The sequence below is a fragment of the Rhopalosiphum padi genome, chromosome 1, assembly GCF_020882245.1.
Source record: "Rhopalosiphum padi isolate XX-2018 chromosome 1, ASM2088224v1, whole genome shotgun sequence".
In the NCBI taxonomy this organism is placed as follows: Eukaryota; Metazoa; Arthropoda; class Insecta; order Hemiptera; family Aphididae; genus Rhopalosiphum; species Rhopalosiphum padi.
The window spans coordinates 84,403,271-84,418,646 of NC_083597.1; the positions used below are offsets into that span (position 1 = coordinate 84,403,271).

A 15,376-nucleotide genomic window follows, 5' to 3' on the forward strand; every position below is an offset into this window, starting at 1 on the left:
TTTGTTCATTATCCATTTATTTTCTTAAAAAAAATGTAGCAGTTTATCTTTAACCAAATGATTCATAGTGTTTAGTAATTATATATATTGTATAGTAAGTATATAGCTTAATTTATTGACCTTCAACCGGATTCTTTCTCCAATCACTTATTAAAAATTGATAGTTTTTGCGATATAATTTAAATATAGTAATCAAATTAACAATGAACCGCATAATTATTTGAACTTATTGCATGTAGAGAAAAATAGAAATGATTCTACTCGTTATAAAATGTGTTCCCATGACTATTATAAAGGTACTCTATTAAACTAATAACTAATTAAGTAATAAAAAAATAATAATATATGTATTGTCAATGGAAAGTGAAACTAGTTTTTCCTTGTTAGAGTAGTATTATATGTAGGTATTGTGAACAGACGTACTTTTTTTTTAGTACTTATCTTGACATATTGTCCTAGTATCCTTAACGATATAGTGTTAAGTGTGCAATTAAAATTGCAATTAGTATAATGCTCTAGATGATGTGCAATAATAAAGGATTTTAAAAAATTTGCATTTTAAAGATAGGCTCTCGTAGAGATTTGGTTTTTAACAAATGAAAATCAAATTTTGTTTTTATACTAGATAACCATTGGTTAAATAAAATAAAATAATTATTACACGATAATTAGATATCATTTTTGACCCATTTTTGATATATAGTCAAAATAATCCAAAGAACTGTGTTAAAAATCTGTGCAGATATTATGCTAACAATTTTATTATTTTTTTTTTAATTTAAAAATGACTGACTATGTATGGATAAAATTGCAGTAGGTATTATAGCCTATAGGGTAACAGAAAAAGTATTTACAGACATACATATATGAATATGATATAATATATATATATATAATACTTGGAAGGCTAAATAATGTATCATAACTCATAAGTTTGTGACAAATTATTTACTCGTTTCTTGTCTACAACTACAAATACGCAAATATGTTATATCATATACATTGAGTAAAATATTTACGATGATTAAACTTTCACACAAGTAATTGTAAATTAGTGTAGGTAAGTAATTAGGTTTCTATTACATACTACACACCTTGTACAGTATGCAATTACGTATATTATATGGATAATAACTCAATAATTAGAATATTTGTTATATTTTAATTTTAATATGTTACACTGATATAATAGAGTCTTGTTGAATCTCGAAATGACGTCCTAGAGCGGAAATGCACCGCAGTTCAATAATAAAACGAAAGACGTTTGGACGTCGTGGCTATATTTAATACTGGTTCATTCCTGCGATCGGGATTATATGATATATAATGTTAAAAGTAACCTTTACTTTCCATTCAATGAATCTGGATTACAAAGAATTTGAATAAAATATGAATACTATTGTAATAATATGACGTATAGGTAGTCAAGTTTTGATTTTGTCGATGTATCTTTATGTAGACTTTATACAATCAAGAAACTCACGGTAAGTATAATAAACATACCTATTATCATCATGGCAGGTTATAATAATAATATTATGATGGTGATTTATAAAGTCATATTTGGTCAAAGGCATACGGCAAAATTGGGCTCCGGAGCAGTCGTCGTCGTATATCAGTGTGTCGCACGCGCATAATATGATATGATGCCAATGCACATAATATGATCGGCAGGTGGCGCGGAGGATTGCTGCTACCCTGCGTATGCTCTTACACGCGCGCGCGATCCCACGTATAAGGGTTGGGTAGCAGTCATGGGAAGGGGAGGGGGTGCGTCGCGGCGCCCGCAACGAGAGTGCTCGGCATTATCGACCTGTACGCCATCTGATTTGCCGCCGAGTCGTTTCCGACTAAACGCAGTCCGCCGCGCTTATTCACGTTAGCCACGATCCAGTGCCCGAAAAACACATACAAATACTAACTTACACACACACTCATACACACCCACCTACACACCAACACACACAAACACACACGCTCTCACTCACACACTTACACACACACGCGCGCACGTCGGAAGTAATATTATATTATCATAAATATATACTTTGACGGACCGTCGTTATTATCACGTCGCCGTCGTTGTCATCGAGAACGCCACCGCGGATCGATACGAGTGTCGATATTTCTGGTGAATTTATCGTCGTCGCATCCCTCGCCCCCTCGGTCCACCGTTGCGCATTGCATGTGCGGACGATCCAATGTCGCATTCGCCGTGACCGTCCCCGACAAGGCGTTCGGATTCTGGCAGGACGGTAGCGAAGTCGAGAACAACGACGGCGGCGGTGACGGCGACAGCAGCTTCGGGGGTGGCGGAGGTGGTGGCGGTGGCGACAACAAAAACGACGACGACGACGGCGACGGTGACAGTGACAGAAGCTGCGGTGACTGTTGATCGATTTGACGAATACGAAATCATGGACAACGCAAAGTCGAAGGCCGATTGACGACCACCGCCGGTAAGTCATGAAACAGAAGAAGAAGAAAGATGAACCGCCACGGCCATCGTCTGGCACAGACGAACAACAGCAGCAATGTAACGGTGCAGGTGAGCCAAGACCCAAGAAATCGGCACTTAAACGCACGGCGACTAGCGGTGGCTCCAAGGCAGCCAAGTCCAGCAAGCACAAGCGGCACGTGCAGTTCAACGAAAGCTTGAACGTATTCTTTGAGTCGGACTACGTGATCGTCATCCGGGACGATGACTGTGAGTTCGACGAGGAGGACTTTGACTTTTGGTCACAGCAGCCGTGCAGCTGTGGTGACGAATCGTGTTTCCAGCCGTGGCTTGACGATGACGATGGTCGGGGCATGCCACCACTCGACCCGTACGAAGAACAGCCAGCCACGCTCAGTCCACCTGATGGATACAAGGACGGCTGTCCCAGACACGTACCACCGCCGTCTCTGGACCACCTGAAATATGGTAACTACAGTAATCAATAGTCATTGACCACGGGGCTAAAGTTGTTTTCATTATAACTAACAGCTATAGAACACTTAATAATATATATTTTATGCATACAATATTGTCCTTTATAAATTAAAAAAAGCTTAAAATGCATTTATTTATTTGCACCATAGAATGAGACTTGCTACAGATAAATTTAATACGAATTTGAACATAAATATTATTTTTTATGATTACATAGTCAATAGTAAGTATGGAAGGTGTGGAATTTGATAAGTTTAAGCATTTCGTATCATTATAGATATTTATAATATACTCGTACTTACATAAAATATATACAGATAATATTATAACGATCATTTAAAATTTTCTGAAGTTATACATATAATGTATTAAAAAATATCTTAAAAATATCACTGTCAGTTTAGGTTTAATATATAATCATGATTTTAAAATCCTTGTTAGAATAAATTAAAACCGTTTATCATTTATCCAATACTATCAAACATTTAAACTTTACACACGCTATGCCAAAATATCGTTTTTTAAGTATGTATCTACTAAAGTAATAAATTACTTATACGTCCTACAAAATACGAATCATTATGATTATTAATATTCAAATGTACTATAGTTATTATGACCCTATTTTAAAACAAAGGTTATAATATATTAGTATCAAATTATTATTTTTTAGATATTTTGTCTTCGATTATTGGAAAATTAACTAAATTCTGAAGACCATTGCTTCAATTTTGTTTTCATTACAAAATAGGTATATTTGAAATCGAAATATTGTTTATGAAATCAAATGTACAATGATATGCATTTTATTAAAATATTTCGTGCCTCAATTTGGTTATTTTAATTTAACCAATATTATTACTACAAATAATACCAAAATAATTAATTTAATTATTAATAATAATAATTTATTGTTGCGAAGAATTAATTTTTAATTTCATTATTCATTTTGATCGACTGTTTTTATTTAATTCATTCTCAATCGACTTTAGATTATTTTAAACAAAAACTTCTTATGTCATAAGAATTATGTAATAAATTTTAATTATTGAATAGATTTTGATGTTTTTTTTATATGGTTTATTTTCTGAAACCAGTGAATTTAATAATATCTAAAATATATGTTTGATATGTGAAATGGAACTCATCTATGAAAACATGTTTTTTAAATAGTATTAAAATAAGAAAATGTATTAAAAGTTATTAATTCAAATTAATTTGCATTTAAAAAAATATATAATATTATTATGTAAATATAAATCAAAGAGATATTACGTTTTCCAATTTCAGTCAGGAGATTCAACGTAACTATTTACTTAGTAACTTTACTCAGATTATAATTTTTAAACATATTTGAATGGTTCGTCAGAATTATACAAAAAAAAAAATGTAATGCTTTTTTTTACCAAAAGTTTCTAAAAATATATGATTTTCTATGAATTTTTAACTAAAATTTTTATTAAGAATAATTAATTTAAAATATTACTCGAAAGATTCAAAATTAACTTAACAAAAAATAAAAACTGTCTTAAAAATTATTATTTGTGTATTCGTAAAATTCAATCCATTTATGTTAGAACTCGTTTAGGTCTATGCGATTTAATACATTTCACCAGGAAATATTTCCGATATTTTGTGATAGTTTATGTGAGTGCGCAACGCTTACACCACTCGTTATCAGGATACTAAATAGACTTCATAATAAATTCAGATATGTTTTAAAATTATTATCGGAGTACAACTCAAGTTTTTTGTTAATACATCATTAAAACTCGCGTGTAAGTCCATCATTTCCCTTACAACTGTATAGTGACAGTAGTATGGAAAAATGTAGTGTAATTCGTAAAACATGTTAATATTATGTAGGTATTAGTTATTAATTTATAGATACTCATGGTAAAAACTTCAAGAAATACGTATAATTTATGTTTATATTTTGGATCATAAAGATTCAACATTAAACATTATCTCTAACATACTTATCTCACCAAGTAACATTAAATTTAAATGGTCCCATTATTAAATTAATTAACCACAGCGATAGCGATAATTGAATAAAGCATTTGATAAAAAAAATCCAATATACACACTTTAAAATTACTATTACAACTGTATGAAAAAGAAAAACTATAGAATATTAATAAACCTATTTGATTTAAAAATACCTACAAATATAGACATTGCATAACCCTATAATTAATACGTTTGCAACCTTGAACAAGAATTGAAGTGATAAAATGATTATAATATATTAATATAATATAATATAATATAGGTTTACAAATACTTACCACACATTTTTATATTTAATAAAACTTTAAACTGCTTAAATAAAATATTGAAAACGATACATAAAAATGTAAAATGCATAAATTGGTAGTAATCTTTACGATTGTTTGTATCTAATAAAAAAATTTTTATTTTGATAGATTATTATTATATACAAAAAATATATATTTTTTAATAATTTTATAACTATGGGATATATTATTATATACGAATACCTATTTATACTGTGATTATTATAACCTATATAGATTATAACATTATAAATTATTATTTTCTTAGTTTCAAAACAGAATAGATAACATTATGATATATTATTAAAAACACTCAAAATTGAATCGTACAAAACAAATAATTAATATCGATATAATATTGTAGCAGATGATGATTTAGCTACAAGATATGGTTCGGATGTGATGGACAGTTCTAGCGATACGCATATCGCTACACCATATAATTCCAATGTCAACGCCTCGTCCTATTTCGAGGATAATCAAAAAAATCGTCATGAACTTTCTTCCTTACCCCGGTCATGTAGTAAGTATAATTTATATTATTCTGCGTATCGTAAACCCTTAACATAAATCCGACTTTATGTGAAATATAGTATTACCTATATTATTCAAAATTACTAATAGCAATATAATATTACTCACATAAAACACATTATACAAAATCCAATATAAAAACTAGGTACTAAAAAGTGCGTAAATATGCAAATCCATAATACTAGTTAAAATACATCTAAAAAGAAAATAATATAACTTATAATAACTTAACAACAAGAGTGAGTAAATCCAGTTCAAATTAATTCCTAATACACAGATAAGTGATTAAGTATTTTAATAATATATTTTATAATTTTATTCACTATTAACTCTGCACAATAAAAATAATATATGTATTATGTACCTACTTTATATTTTATATATTGAGGTTATATACTTATATTATCCTACCCTTTAGAAATCGGTGTAGGGTTTCCATATTGGTCGGGTCTAGAATTAGGGGAAAAGAACCTTTGGCTTATGGATATCGAATATTAGTGCAGGACCTCAGGTCCCCAGCGAATAGAAGGTTACGTTTTTTTGAGTATAAATTCAATTTTTCTCGAAAATTTTTTTAAAAATTTTTTTTAGAATAATATAAATAGCCAGTAGTACCTCATACTATTATATTCGGTATAAATACATATAAACGATTCTATGAATTATAATATTTAACTATAAATAATCAACCAACGTTACATGTGTCTATAGAATAGCATTATAATTTCATTTGGTTTTCTGGGCAATGTTTTTGTTTTTATTCGTAGTTTTATACATTGATATTTGTTCTATTAAATAGATAAGATAATATATAATATATATATATAATACACTAGGTATCCAAATATGTTTTTATATATTTATTATTTATAATTGTAAGGAAGTCGATGATGACGTTGATTGTAACATTAGTATTATTATTATTATAAGCTTTAAGTAATATAATATAAGTAAGGAATATAATTTAGGTACCCAATAAATGTTGTTTTTAATGATAACACATGTCATGTATTTGATCACTGGTCAATATCAAACATATTTTATTTTATTTACGTTGTTTATACATAAAAAAATTCACACTTCTTGTACTTACACTTCGAATACACACGTTTATACACCATGGTAGGTACTCAATATTTTAAGACATGGATTTAATTTTGTTATAAATGTAATATTTATATTTTCGATACCTTCGTTTTTTCTTAAATGTTTCAAGTTTATTTAAGTAGTAGGTATAATAATTTTTACTAAAATATATTTATTTAAGGATGATCAATATTTTGATTATAGTTATAATTAAAATTACCTTCATTCATAATTGACTATAGTAAAATGATGCTGTACTTTTTTAAATCTGATTTACTGTTCTTAATAATTAAATTAAGTAAATATTTAATTTAAAAAAATATTAATTTCTATACACTATCGATACTGAACACTGGTAATTGTTTTTATTTATACCATTATGCCCTTAAAAAGGATCAAAAAGTAAATAATTATGTGATACGCTTTATTATTATACCTCTTAAAATACAATTATTATTTTTTGAGATATGAAATAGTTATACGTTACATTTTACTGAGGAAATAAAATTCAAAGGTTTATGATATTTAAGTCTAGATTTATCTGATATTGAACATAGCATATTATAATAATGATAATATATATATATATATATATATATGTTTATTATATTATGTTTTACAATCTTAAATCGATTTTTTATGTTATTTGCAGAAGACGAACAAAAGCAGCAGCAACAACAGCCACCGACAAATACATCTGCCCTTCAGCTGTCGAAAACTAACACTGTCTGTGATACAAATTCAAGTACAGGTCAGCAACCACGGTGCATCGTTGAAACAATAACCATGACCACAGTTACCGAGAGGCAGATCGTGCAAGAAACCAGGCCCATGGATGTTGTTGATGGCGCCTGCAAAACCGAAGATGCAAAAGTCGTTACCGGTGCCACTGCTGTTACCCCGGATGAGGGGTATGTAATGATTAAATGTGGTAACAATACTGTGCTGTACAACAACCGAAATCCAAATTCCGCAGTACGGCAGTTGTTTCCATCCACAAAGTTCGTGTGCCCACCAACCCGAATAAAGGAGACAGACGACGCGAGATTGTTGAACAAATATCTAATCACGGAAGAGTCACTCAGAGCGTTTGATAGTCGGTCGATGAACGGTGGCTTGAGTGGTGGAGGATTCAAAAGCGAACCGCACAGCGACGACGATGACGATGATACGTCAAACAGTCTCATTAGGCGAACCATAGAACGGAGTACTTTAAGGCGGAATACCGCGAAAAAAAAGAACGTCGGTGACTCCAAAGAAATATCTTTGATCGAGAAGATCAGGCGGCTGACGTGTGATAGTGACGATGATGTCGACGACTCAGCCAAGAAAGTATCGGGTCCCGTGCAAGAACAGGGGACCGCTTACACTGTATTGGTGCAGTGTGATTCGGTGACGCCGTCAGCAGCAACCGTCGCTACTCCGGCGTACAAGAAACTCACAGAATTATTGAGCAGTGGTAGTGGTGGTGGCGGCCGGTATGATCAACCGCTGCTACCATCAGCCATTCAATCGACGGCTGATAGTGATCCGACTGGTAAAGCTGACGGAGTAGACCTGTGCGATGGTCACTCGGCTGTCAGCAGCAGAGCGGCCGTCCGCTCAGCAACTAGTGGCAAACCTTTCCTGTCTACGTTAGCGACTGCGTGCGTCACAGGCAACGTGCATCCGGTCCCCGGTGGATCGGTAGCAGGAGGTGCATCGCAACCATCGCATTGTCCGCAACCGGATGTGGTGGCCGGTACTCAAGCTCCCAGCTCGCACAGACAAGAAGAGCTTGTGGCGTTCGTGCAACAGGACTCAGGCCGTCTGGAGAAGATCCGCAAGCGGTATATGCCACTCACTACCACCGCGGCCGCAACAGAGGACGAGGATGATGAGAACGACGATTACGGGTTCAACCGGCGTCCGGAAGTGCATGGCATCCGGTCCGGGTTCTCTGCGCAGATTACCATCAAGAACAACCCGCAACCACCGCAACGTCCACGGTCTTATTATGGTGACCCAGCTCTTCAGACGCCGCCACTCGATGTTCAACCCGACTTTGTGCCCAGGTATCCAGCAACTGCAGTGGCGGCTGTCCGTTCTCGGATTCAAGGTGACACACGGGCCCCTCCACCATACCCGGCCGCGTCCCAACGATCCATCATTAGAGTGACTCATGGCCAACAACAGCAGACCATCCGAGTGCCATACCAGACGGTCGGACCGGTTCAGGTGCACCTGTTGACTACAGCAGCCGCGGCTGCGTCCACCGCTACCGCCAATGTTATCGGTCACCCACCGCAGCCACAGGTTCAAATCCGACACCCCCCTAATGAGTATATCGTTCAACATGGCCATGCCAGAATACATCACGGCCAACAATTTGTTATCGCCCGCGGCACTCAGACAGCTGCGATATCGACCACTCGGTACTACCAGTTACCACCGCCTCCACCGCCCAACATTCAGCAGCAGCAGCAACAGTTACCACAATCGCAGTTACCACCACATGCTTTCCAACCATCTGACGAGCATCCGGCGACACAATTCAAACAAACATCTCCCACCAGAGGAGTTGCAGCTAGCGGTAGACTACACATGCAACAGCAGCAACAACAACAAGAGTATGTCGACCACAATTTACCTTCATCGGTGGTCTCGCAGACTTCTAAAAACCCAATGCTTTTTTATGGTATGAATGTCTGATTGGTGTCTTTAGTGGTTGTGTATAACGCTCGAATGTAGTACATAATATATTATATTATATAAATATGTATGTATGTATGTATGTATGTATGTATGTATGTATGTATATATATATGTATATAGTATATATTAATATTATATACCTAACATTTTTAACGATTCTTAAATAAGTTTTGTTATAAGTTTATAACATAGGTATATTTGAAAATTCGTTTTCGATGCATTAATATTGCAGATGTCGCTGAGAGGGGAGAGTCGACAAATTTTACCATAAAACAAAAAATTAAATTTTGATATAATTCATGAATCATGAGTATTATGTGATTATAAATTATATAAGTACCAACCTATTGTACAAGTCTTCCTATAATATGCAGACGATAACGCAATGATAACATCAAATTATCAAAATGTAGATTCAAATCCATTGTCAAAATATTATTGTTTCAGTGAAATAACACGTAGGTATCCAATTGTTATATTGTTATGAATAAAAACTTTATGATTAAGTTCCAGTAATAAAATATATATTATATACGTACGCTTATTGTCAGCATTTATCGAATTAAGTATAATGGTTTCAAAAAAAAAAACTCAATACATATTTTATTTTTATTGTATAAAATACTGAAAAATGCACTTTCGAATAAAATACATGAAATAAATTTTACTCCTTAAAGCAAGAAAATATAGTATTAATAATAATATATTAAAGCAAAGGGTGATTTTCGTGACTACAATTTAAATAAATAAAAAAGGAAATTTTATCTGTTTTAATTTGTGTTGAAAACATTACCATGAACAAAAACATAAATATTATAATATCAAAGCACTTAATTTAACAATAAGTATATTAATATAACTCTATACAATCATAGGCCACAGGTCTTTTACAATATTTATTTACCTACTCTTTTTTTTTTTATATAGTTAATAAGTTTCAAATTGTAATAATGTATAAAATATAATTAATATAAAGTAATTCAATAACAGACTGTGACGAAAATTAAGGGTTGTGAAATTGTATTTATAATACGACTATACCAATAGAAAACACGATAATATTAATCATATCGAAGACATAACACTATAATAACCAAATCCGCATCAAAAATAAAAAAATAAATTTTGAATGATTTAAAATAAAAATACTTAACATTAGAGAATCATTAAAAACCGTTTATTATCCTATTTGGTTTGCTATGATTCAATATTGTAAATAGTAATCAAAACATTTAACAAAATAATAAAGAGTATAAAATATATTTATTGTTTAAGCTATTAATTTTACATTTCAAATTTCTTCGGACAGAAAAATATCCACAAATTATAAAAAAAAATATATTTATAGAGGTATTGATGTATATGTGGTACCTATTAAATATTAAATTATGCTTGACAAAGTTGTATGCAATATTATACTGTTATGTTATTTTTAAGATTAAAACATAAAATATTTATAATTTTGTTTTAAGAAATAAAAATTGCTTGACTCCAAAAATAAAACAATAAAAAAATCTAAAAAAATTTGTTTGCTTTTAGTACTTTTATTACTTAAAACAATATGTATATTAACAAAACATAAAATGTGTATCAAAACTACATCGTAATTTCAAGCCAATTATAAAGCCATAATCATTTGAATAATAATCGTGATCGAATACTTTCATGTTTTAATTAATAATTTTTATATACATAGGTATATATTTAAGTATGCATATATTATCTATCAAATTTAATAGGTATCATGATGAGTTTCATAAGTATTATGGAAATCATTATTTTTTTTAAATTTAATACAGTAGTAGTAAAACTACATATTATAACATTTGATTATAATAAAATAAAAAGTTTGCTTATGCGCCAATAACTAGGAAAAATGTTTACAATTTTTAGATTTTTAATAAATTCGATCACCCCACTAATTTACCGAATTTTCACCTCAATATCTCATAATCTATAGAACATTGAAATTTCATTAAAACTATACACAAATTTAAACTTATATAATGCAAATTTATTTATTTTTATTTAAATGTAATATATATAATATATTTATATATATATACCTATATTATGTATGTACTATTATGATTGGTGCCAAAGCGATGTTAAACTTAAAAATATTATAAAATATGTATTAAAAACGTATATAAAATAAAATATTTTGTTGTTTGAAATCAATTTAAATGGTAGGCTGTTTATTATAATTATGTTAAACTATAGTACGAAATACTAGACCGTCGTTAATAATGACAACTTAGGCCTAAAGTGGAATTAATTTAAAATTGTATTGTTTGTGAATTTTTATTATAATTATTTTTATTTTAAGAAAATATAATGTTGTTGTTGAAATAAATGTGTATAAATGATTAGTTTGTGTTAACTTATTTTAAATAGTATATATTAAAATATGGAAATATTTGAATTCATTGACCTTACAACTTAACCCATTTTAGTTTTCAACGACAAGTAAACAAATATTGTTTGAAATTATGAGCTGCGCTGAGGTTAAATTTTCACTTATATAACCTAAAGGTTACATTTGTGACTGTTTAGTGGTTACATATAGTACTGAACTACAGACATATATATATATATGACTATATGTTATTTACAATATTTGCATATCAGAGTATCAACATCGCCTTTTTGTATAGACGAATAATAATATTATATTATAATTGTCCTTGTTATTATATTATATATTTAATATTTGTGTATTAACTATTATGTATTATTTATTATATATGTTTAGATCAATTAACTAAAAACCATGTACTACATGAAAAATATTAAATTACGATTCTGAGAGGATTTATCTTCTCAATTCCCTTTACTACACTCATTAACTATAAAACAGTACAATTAAATTAACTAAAGACTATTTTTATACAGTCACTATAATCTACACTCTACAGTGTATTATAAGTTAGTACTTATAGTATAGCTATATACAATAAATAATAATTATGATTACTATACAATATCATATGATTATTCTTATGGAGACCGTTCATTTATTATAATATCAGTGGAATGTCTGATCATCAGTGCCCACTTGCAACAGCAGTGATCAATTCAGATTTTGTAAACAACATTAAGTGTTTGGTCTTTAAAATAATATTGCAATATGTCTACTATATAACAATAAAAACAACCAATCAAATGTTCGCTATTTTAATTTTTACAGAGTAGGTATGTGTTCTTAGTATTTTTAGTATTCTATTATACGGATCGTGGACATTTGACCTCTAAAGTTTTTTAATAATCAAACATTTAACCCCTCAAAATAAATTCATTAGATTGTCTTATATTTGAATAATAATTATGATTACTAATATTACATTAAGAACTATAATATTTGAAGATGAGGACATCTTAACTTTCCAAATACACAACAACGAGTGGGTTATTCAATTAAAAAATAAAATTAAAATAAATTAAGATTTTTACTTTTTAGTAAGGTTATTGGGAAATTATACTAACAAATAATAATATTTTTAATACAAATTTAGAAAACAAAATATATTTTATAATATAATAACTATACAATTTACAAATTTCTGTGCAAAGTATGTCAACAAGTATTATAATACACATTTAATTTATCTTACTATGCGTATCTTATTACTAATACCTACCTAATAATTAATAAATAAATATTTATCGTTTAGTTGACGTATTTTTTCATTTATCTTTTTAACTTTTACTTTGTAAGTAGTAACTTTTATATCCAAGATATCAACTTTATGTTAAGTTGTGCACGATATTTGAAAAAAGGTTATATCAAGTTATAGTAAATTTAAAAAAACTAACAAAGCACAAATCTGATTTTTTAGATCAATTGAAAATAATAATATCGAAAAATTGTGATTTATAACATTTAATTAAATAACTGCGGCAAACGTAAAAATATTGGATATATTATATATCTTATATATTTTTCCATCATGTAGTTATGTCTAATCCATTATTGCTTTCTATATGTTAGATAAGAAATAAACTAAGAAAGAATTGTTTGGTTGAATTTACTTGTACATACTACATAGAATCTTCATATAAATAGCATGGTAAACTCAATCACCTACATGTAGTTTAATGTTAATATATATAACATGAAATTTCGAGTAGATACAGAAAAGCTCTATTATAAACGTATAAAATATTACTATTAGTGACTGTAGAACTTTGATGAAACACTACGTTGCTCATCTGATAAAATGTATTAGGTAATTGAAGGCTTCAATCGGATAATTATAGAGATTCGAATAATTTAACTACCTATATAGAATAAATTGACAATCGGCCGACATTTATATTTTTATGATTAATCGAATTTTTAAACAAAGAAAAGTAGACAGGTTCAAAGTGGTCGGAAAATAGATTTGCATTTACCAAAATCCCAGAACTTGGTGGGTGCTCCGTAAGACTTACAATGAATATAAGATTTACTAATGGCATGTTCCAACAGATAAATTTACAAAATAAACAAAAGTTGTGTGAAAAAGTTTTCTTGAATTGAATGATGTAATTCCGATGGAAATGCTTATATCGTTTAGTGCCATTTATGTAGTTTCACTAGGGTTTTGTTAGAAACTGTACTTTGGTATAAAAATGACGTTACTCACGAAGTCACGAGAAGACCACGAACATGTACAGCATCCCCCTTATAAATCCCTAAAAATTATGTGTATAAATATTGAATAACATAGTGACTGATATACCTACGTCTGGTGAGTAATCTTTAATTTGACGATATTTTTGTCGGACTTGATCTAAGAAGTAATCTGGAAGAACGTTCTTGACTCGTTTCGCAAATATGCCTTTGCATGATGATGAACGTATAGTATATTAGTATATCACTAAATAGTATATAATATATACGCACTCACGAACGGCTACACGACAATAGTTTTACCAAAAATCATCGTAAATTTAACAGTATACACAGTGACGAACAGCGGTAGGTTATCAAAAAGCATATGATGAATGAATGACTCAACTATACATTTTATGAATTAAAATCAACATAGTGTTAACTTTTACAATTGCTTGCGCCTTATATAAAGAAACTCAGGGATAATAATAAAACAACTCAATAAGGATTGTTCACTATCTATTCTTATAGTCTTATGCTTTATTGTTTGAAACTTCACATGTATAAAGGAACTCGGAACCTCGCATTCAGCGAAGGCCTCTGTTCACTATAGCTAAATAACTATAAAAAGAGAAACACCGCTTTGATATAAACGATAATATTCTCCTCCCAAATGGTCAGTTGTTACCTATCAAAAATAATTTATAAGTTTTTATCATTTTGACAGATTTCTTAAAAATATCAACTTAAAATATTTATGAAAAAAAACTGTGACTGTATTTTTGATACTTTTTAAATTATGGTTGCTGTAAGAATAACTTTTAAAAATTCTTATATTATACATTTTCAAACTTTAAAGTTTTAACAAAATGTTATCAATCTGTTTCGAAAAAAAGCTAAAAATTGTCTACTTCTATACTAAATTGTATTTCAATCGTCTATAATTAATAGCTTAAAGATATTAATGAGTAAAATAAATATACTTAAAAGTTAAATATTTTCTAAATTATATTATTGACGTATGGAAAAAGTTAATATGAAAATTTCATCTTTTCAATTTCAAGTAACTTCAGTTATTTATTTTTTAACTAGAGATAATTTTACCACACTCCCCAAAATAGGTGCCAACTAGATTAAGACTGCTAGAAACGTGTTATAAAGTATTAAACATTAAAGCATTTTTATTATTCCAAAATGTGATGACAGAAAAAAAAATTAAAAAAAAAATTA

At 30.0% G+C, this 15,376-nt stretch overlaps 1 protein-coding gene across 1 annotated transcript; it reads left to right on the top strand.

The window, feature by feature from the left end:
- The first annotated feature begins 1,794 nt into the window (after positions 1 to 1,794).
- Positions 1,795 to 11,921, top strand: LOC132931584 (uncharacterized). Its single transcript, XM_060997448.1, has 3 exons — positions 1,795 to 2,926; positions 5,600 to 5,758; positions 7,508 to 11,921. Exons 1-3 carry the CDS (start codon positions 2,467 to 2,469, stop codon positions 9,544 to 9,546), a joined length of 2,658 nt encoding a protein of 885 aa, XP_060853431.1. The 5' UTR covers positions 1,795 to 2,466; the 3' UTR covers positions 9,547 to 11,921.
- The last annotated feature ends 3,455 nt before the right edge of the window (positions 11,922 to 15,376 follow it).

Bases quoted from the DNA above. Each gene is read 5' to 3' on its own strand.
- LOC132931584 (XM_060997448.1), top strand. From the start codon at position 2,467: ATGAAACAGAAGAAGAAGAAAGATGAACCGCCACGGCCATCGTCTGGC. The intron at 2,927-5,599 runs GTAACTACAGTA...ATAATATTGTAG, and splicing joins TCTGGACCACCTGAAATATG to CAGATGATGATTTAGCTACA. The intron at 5,759-7,507 runs GTAAGTATAATT...TGTTATTTGCAG, and splicing joins TTCCTTACCCCGGTCATGTA to AAGACGAACAAAAGCAGCAG.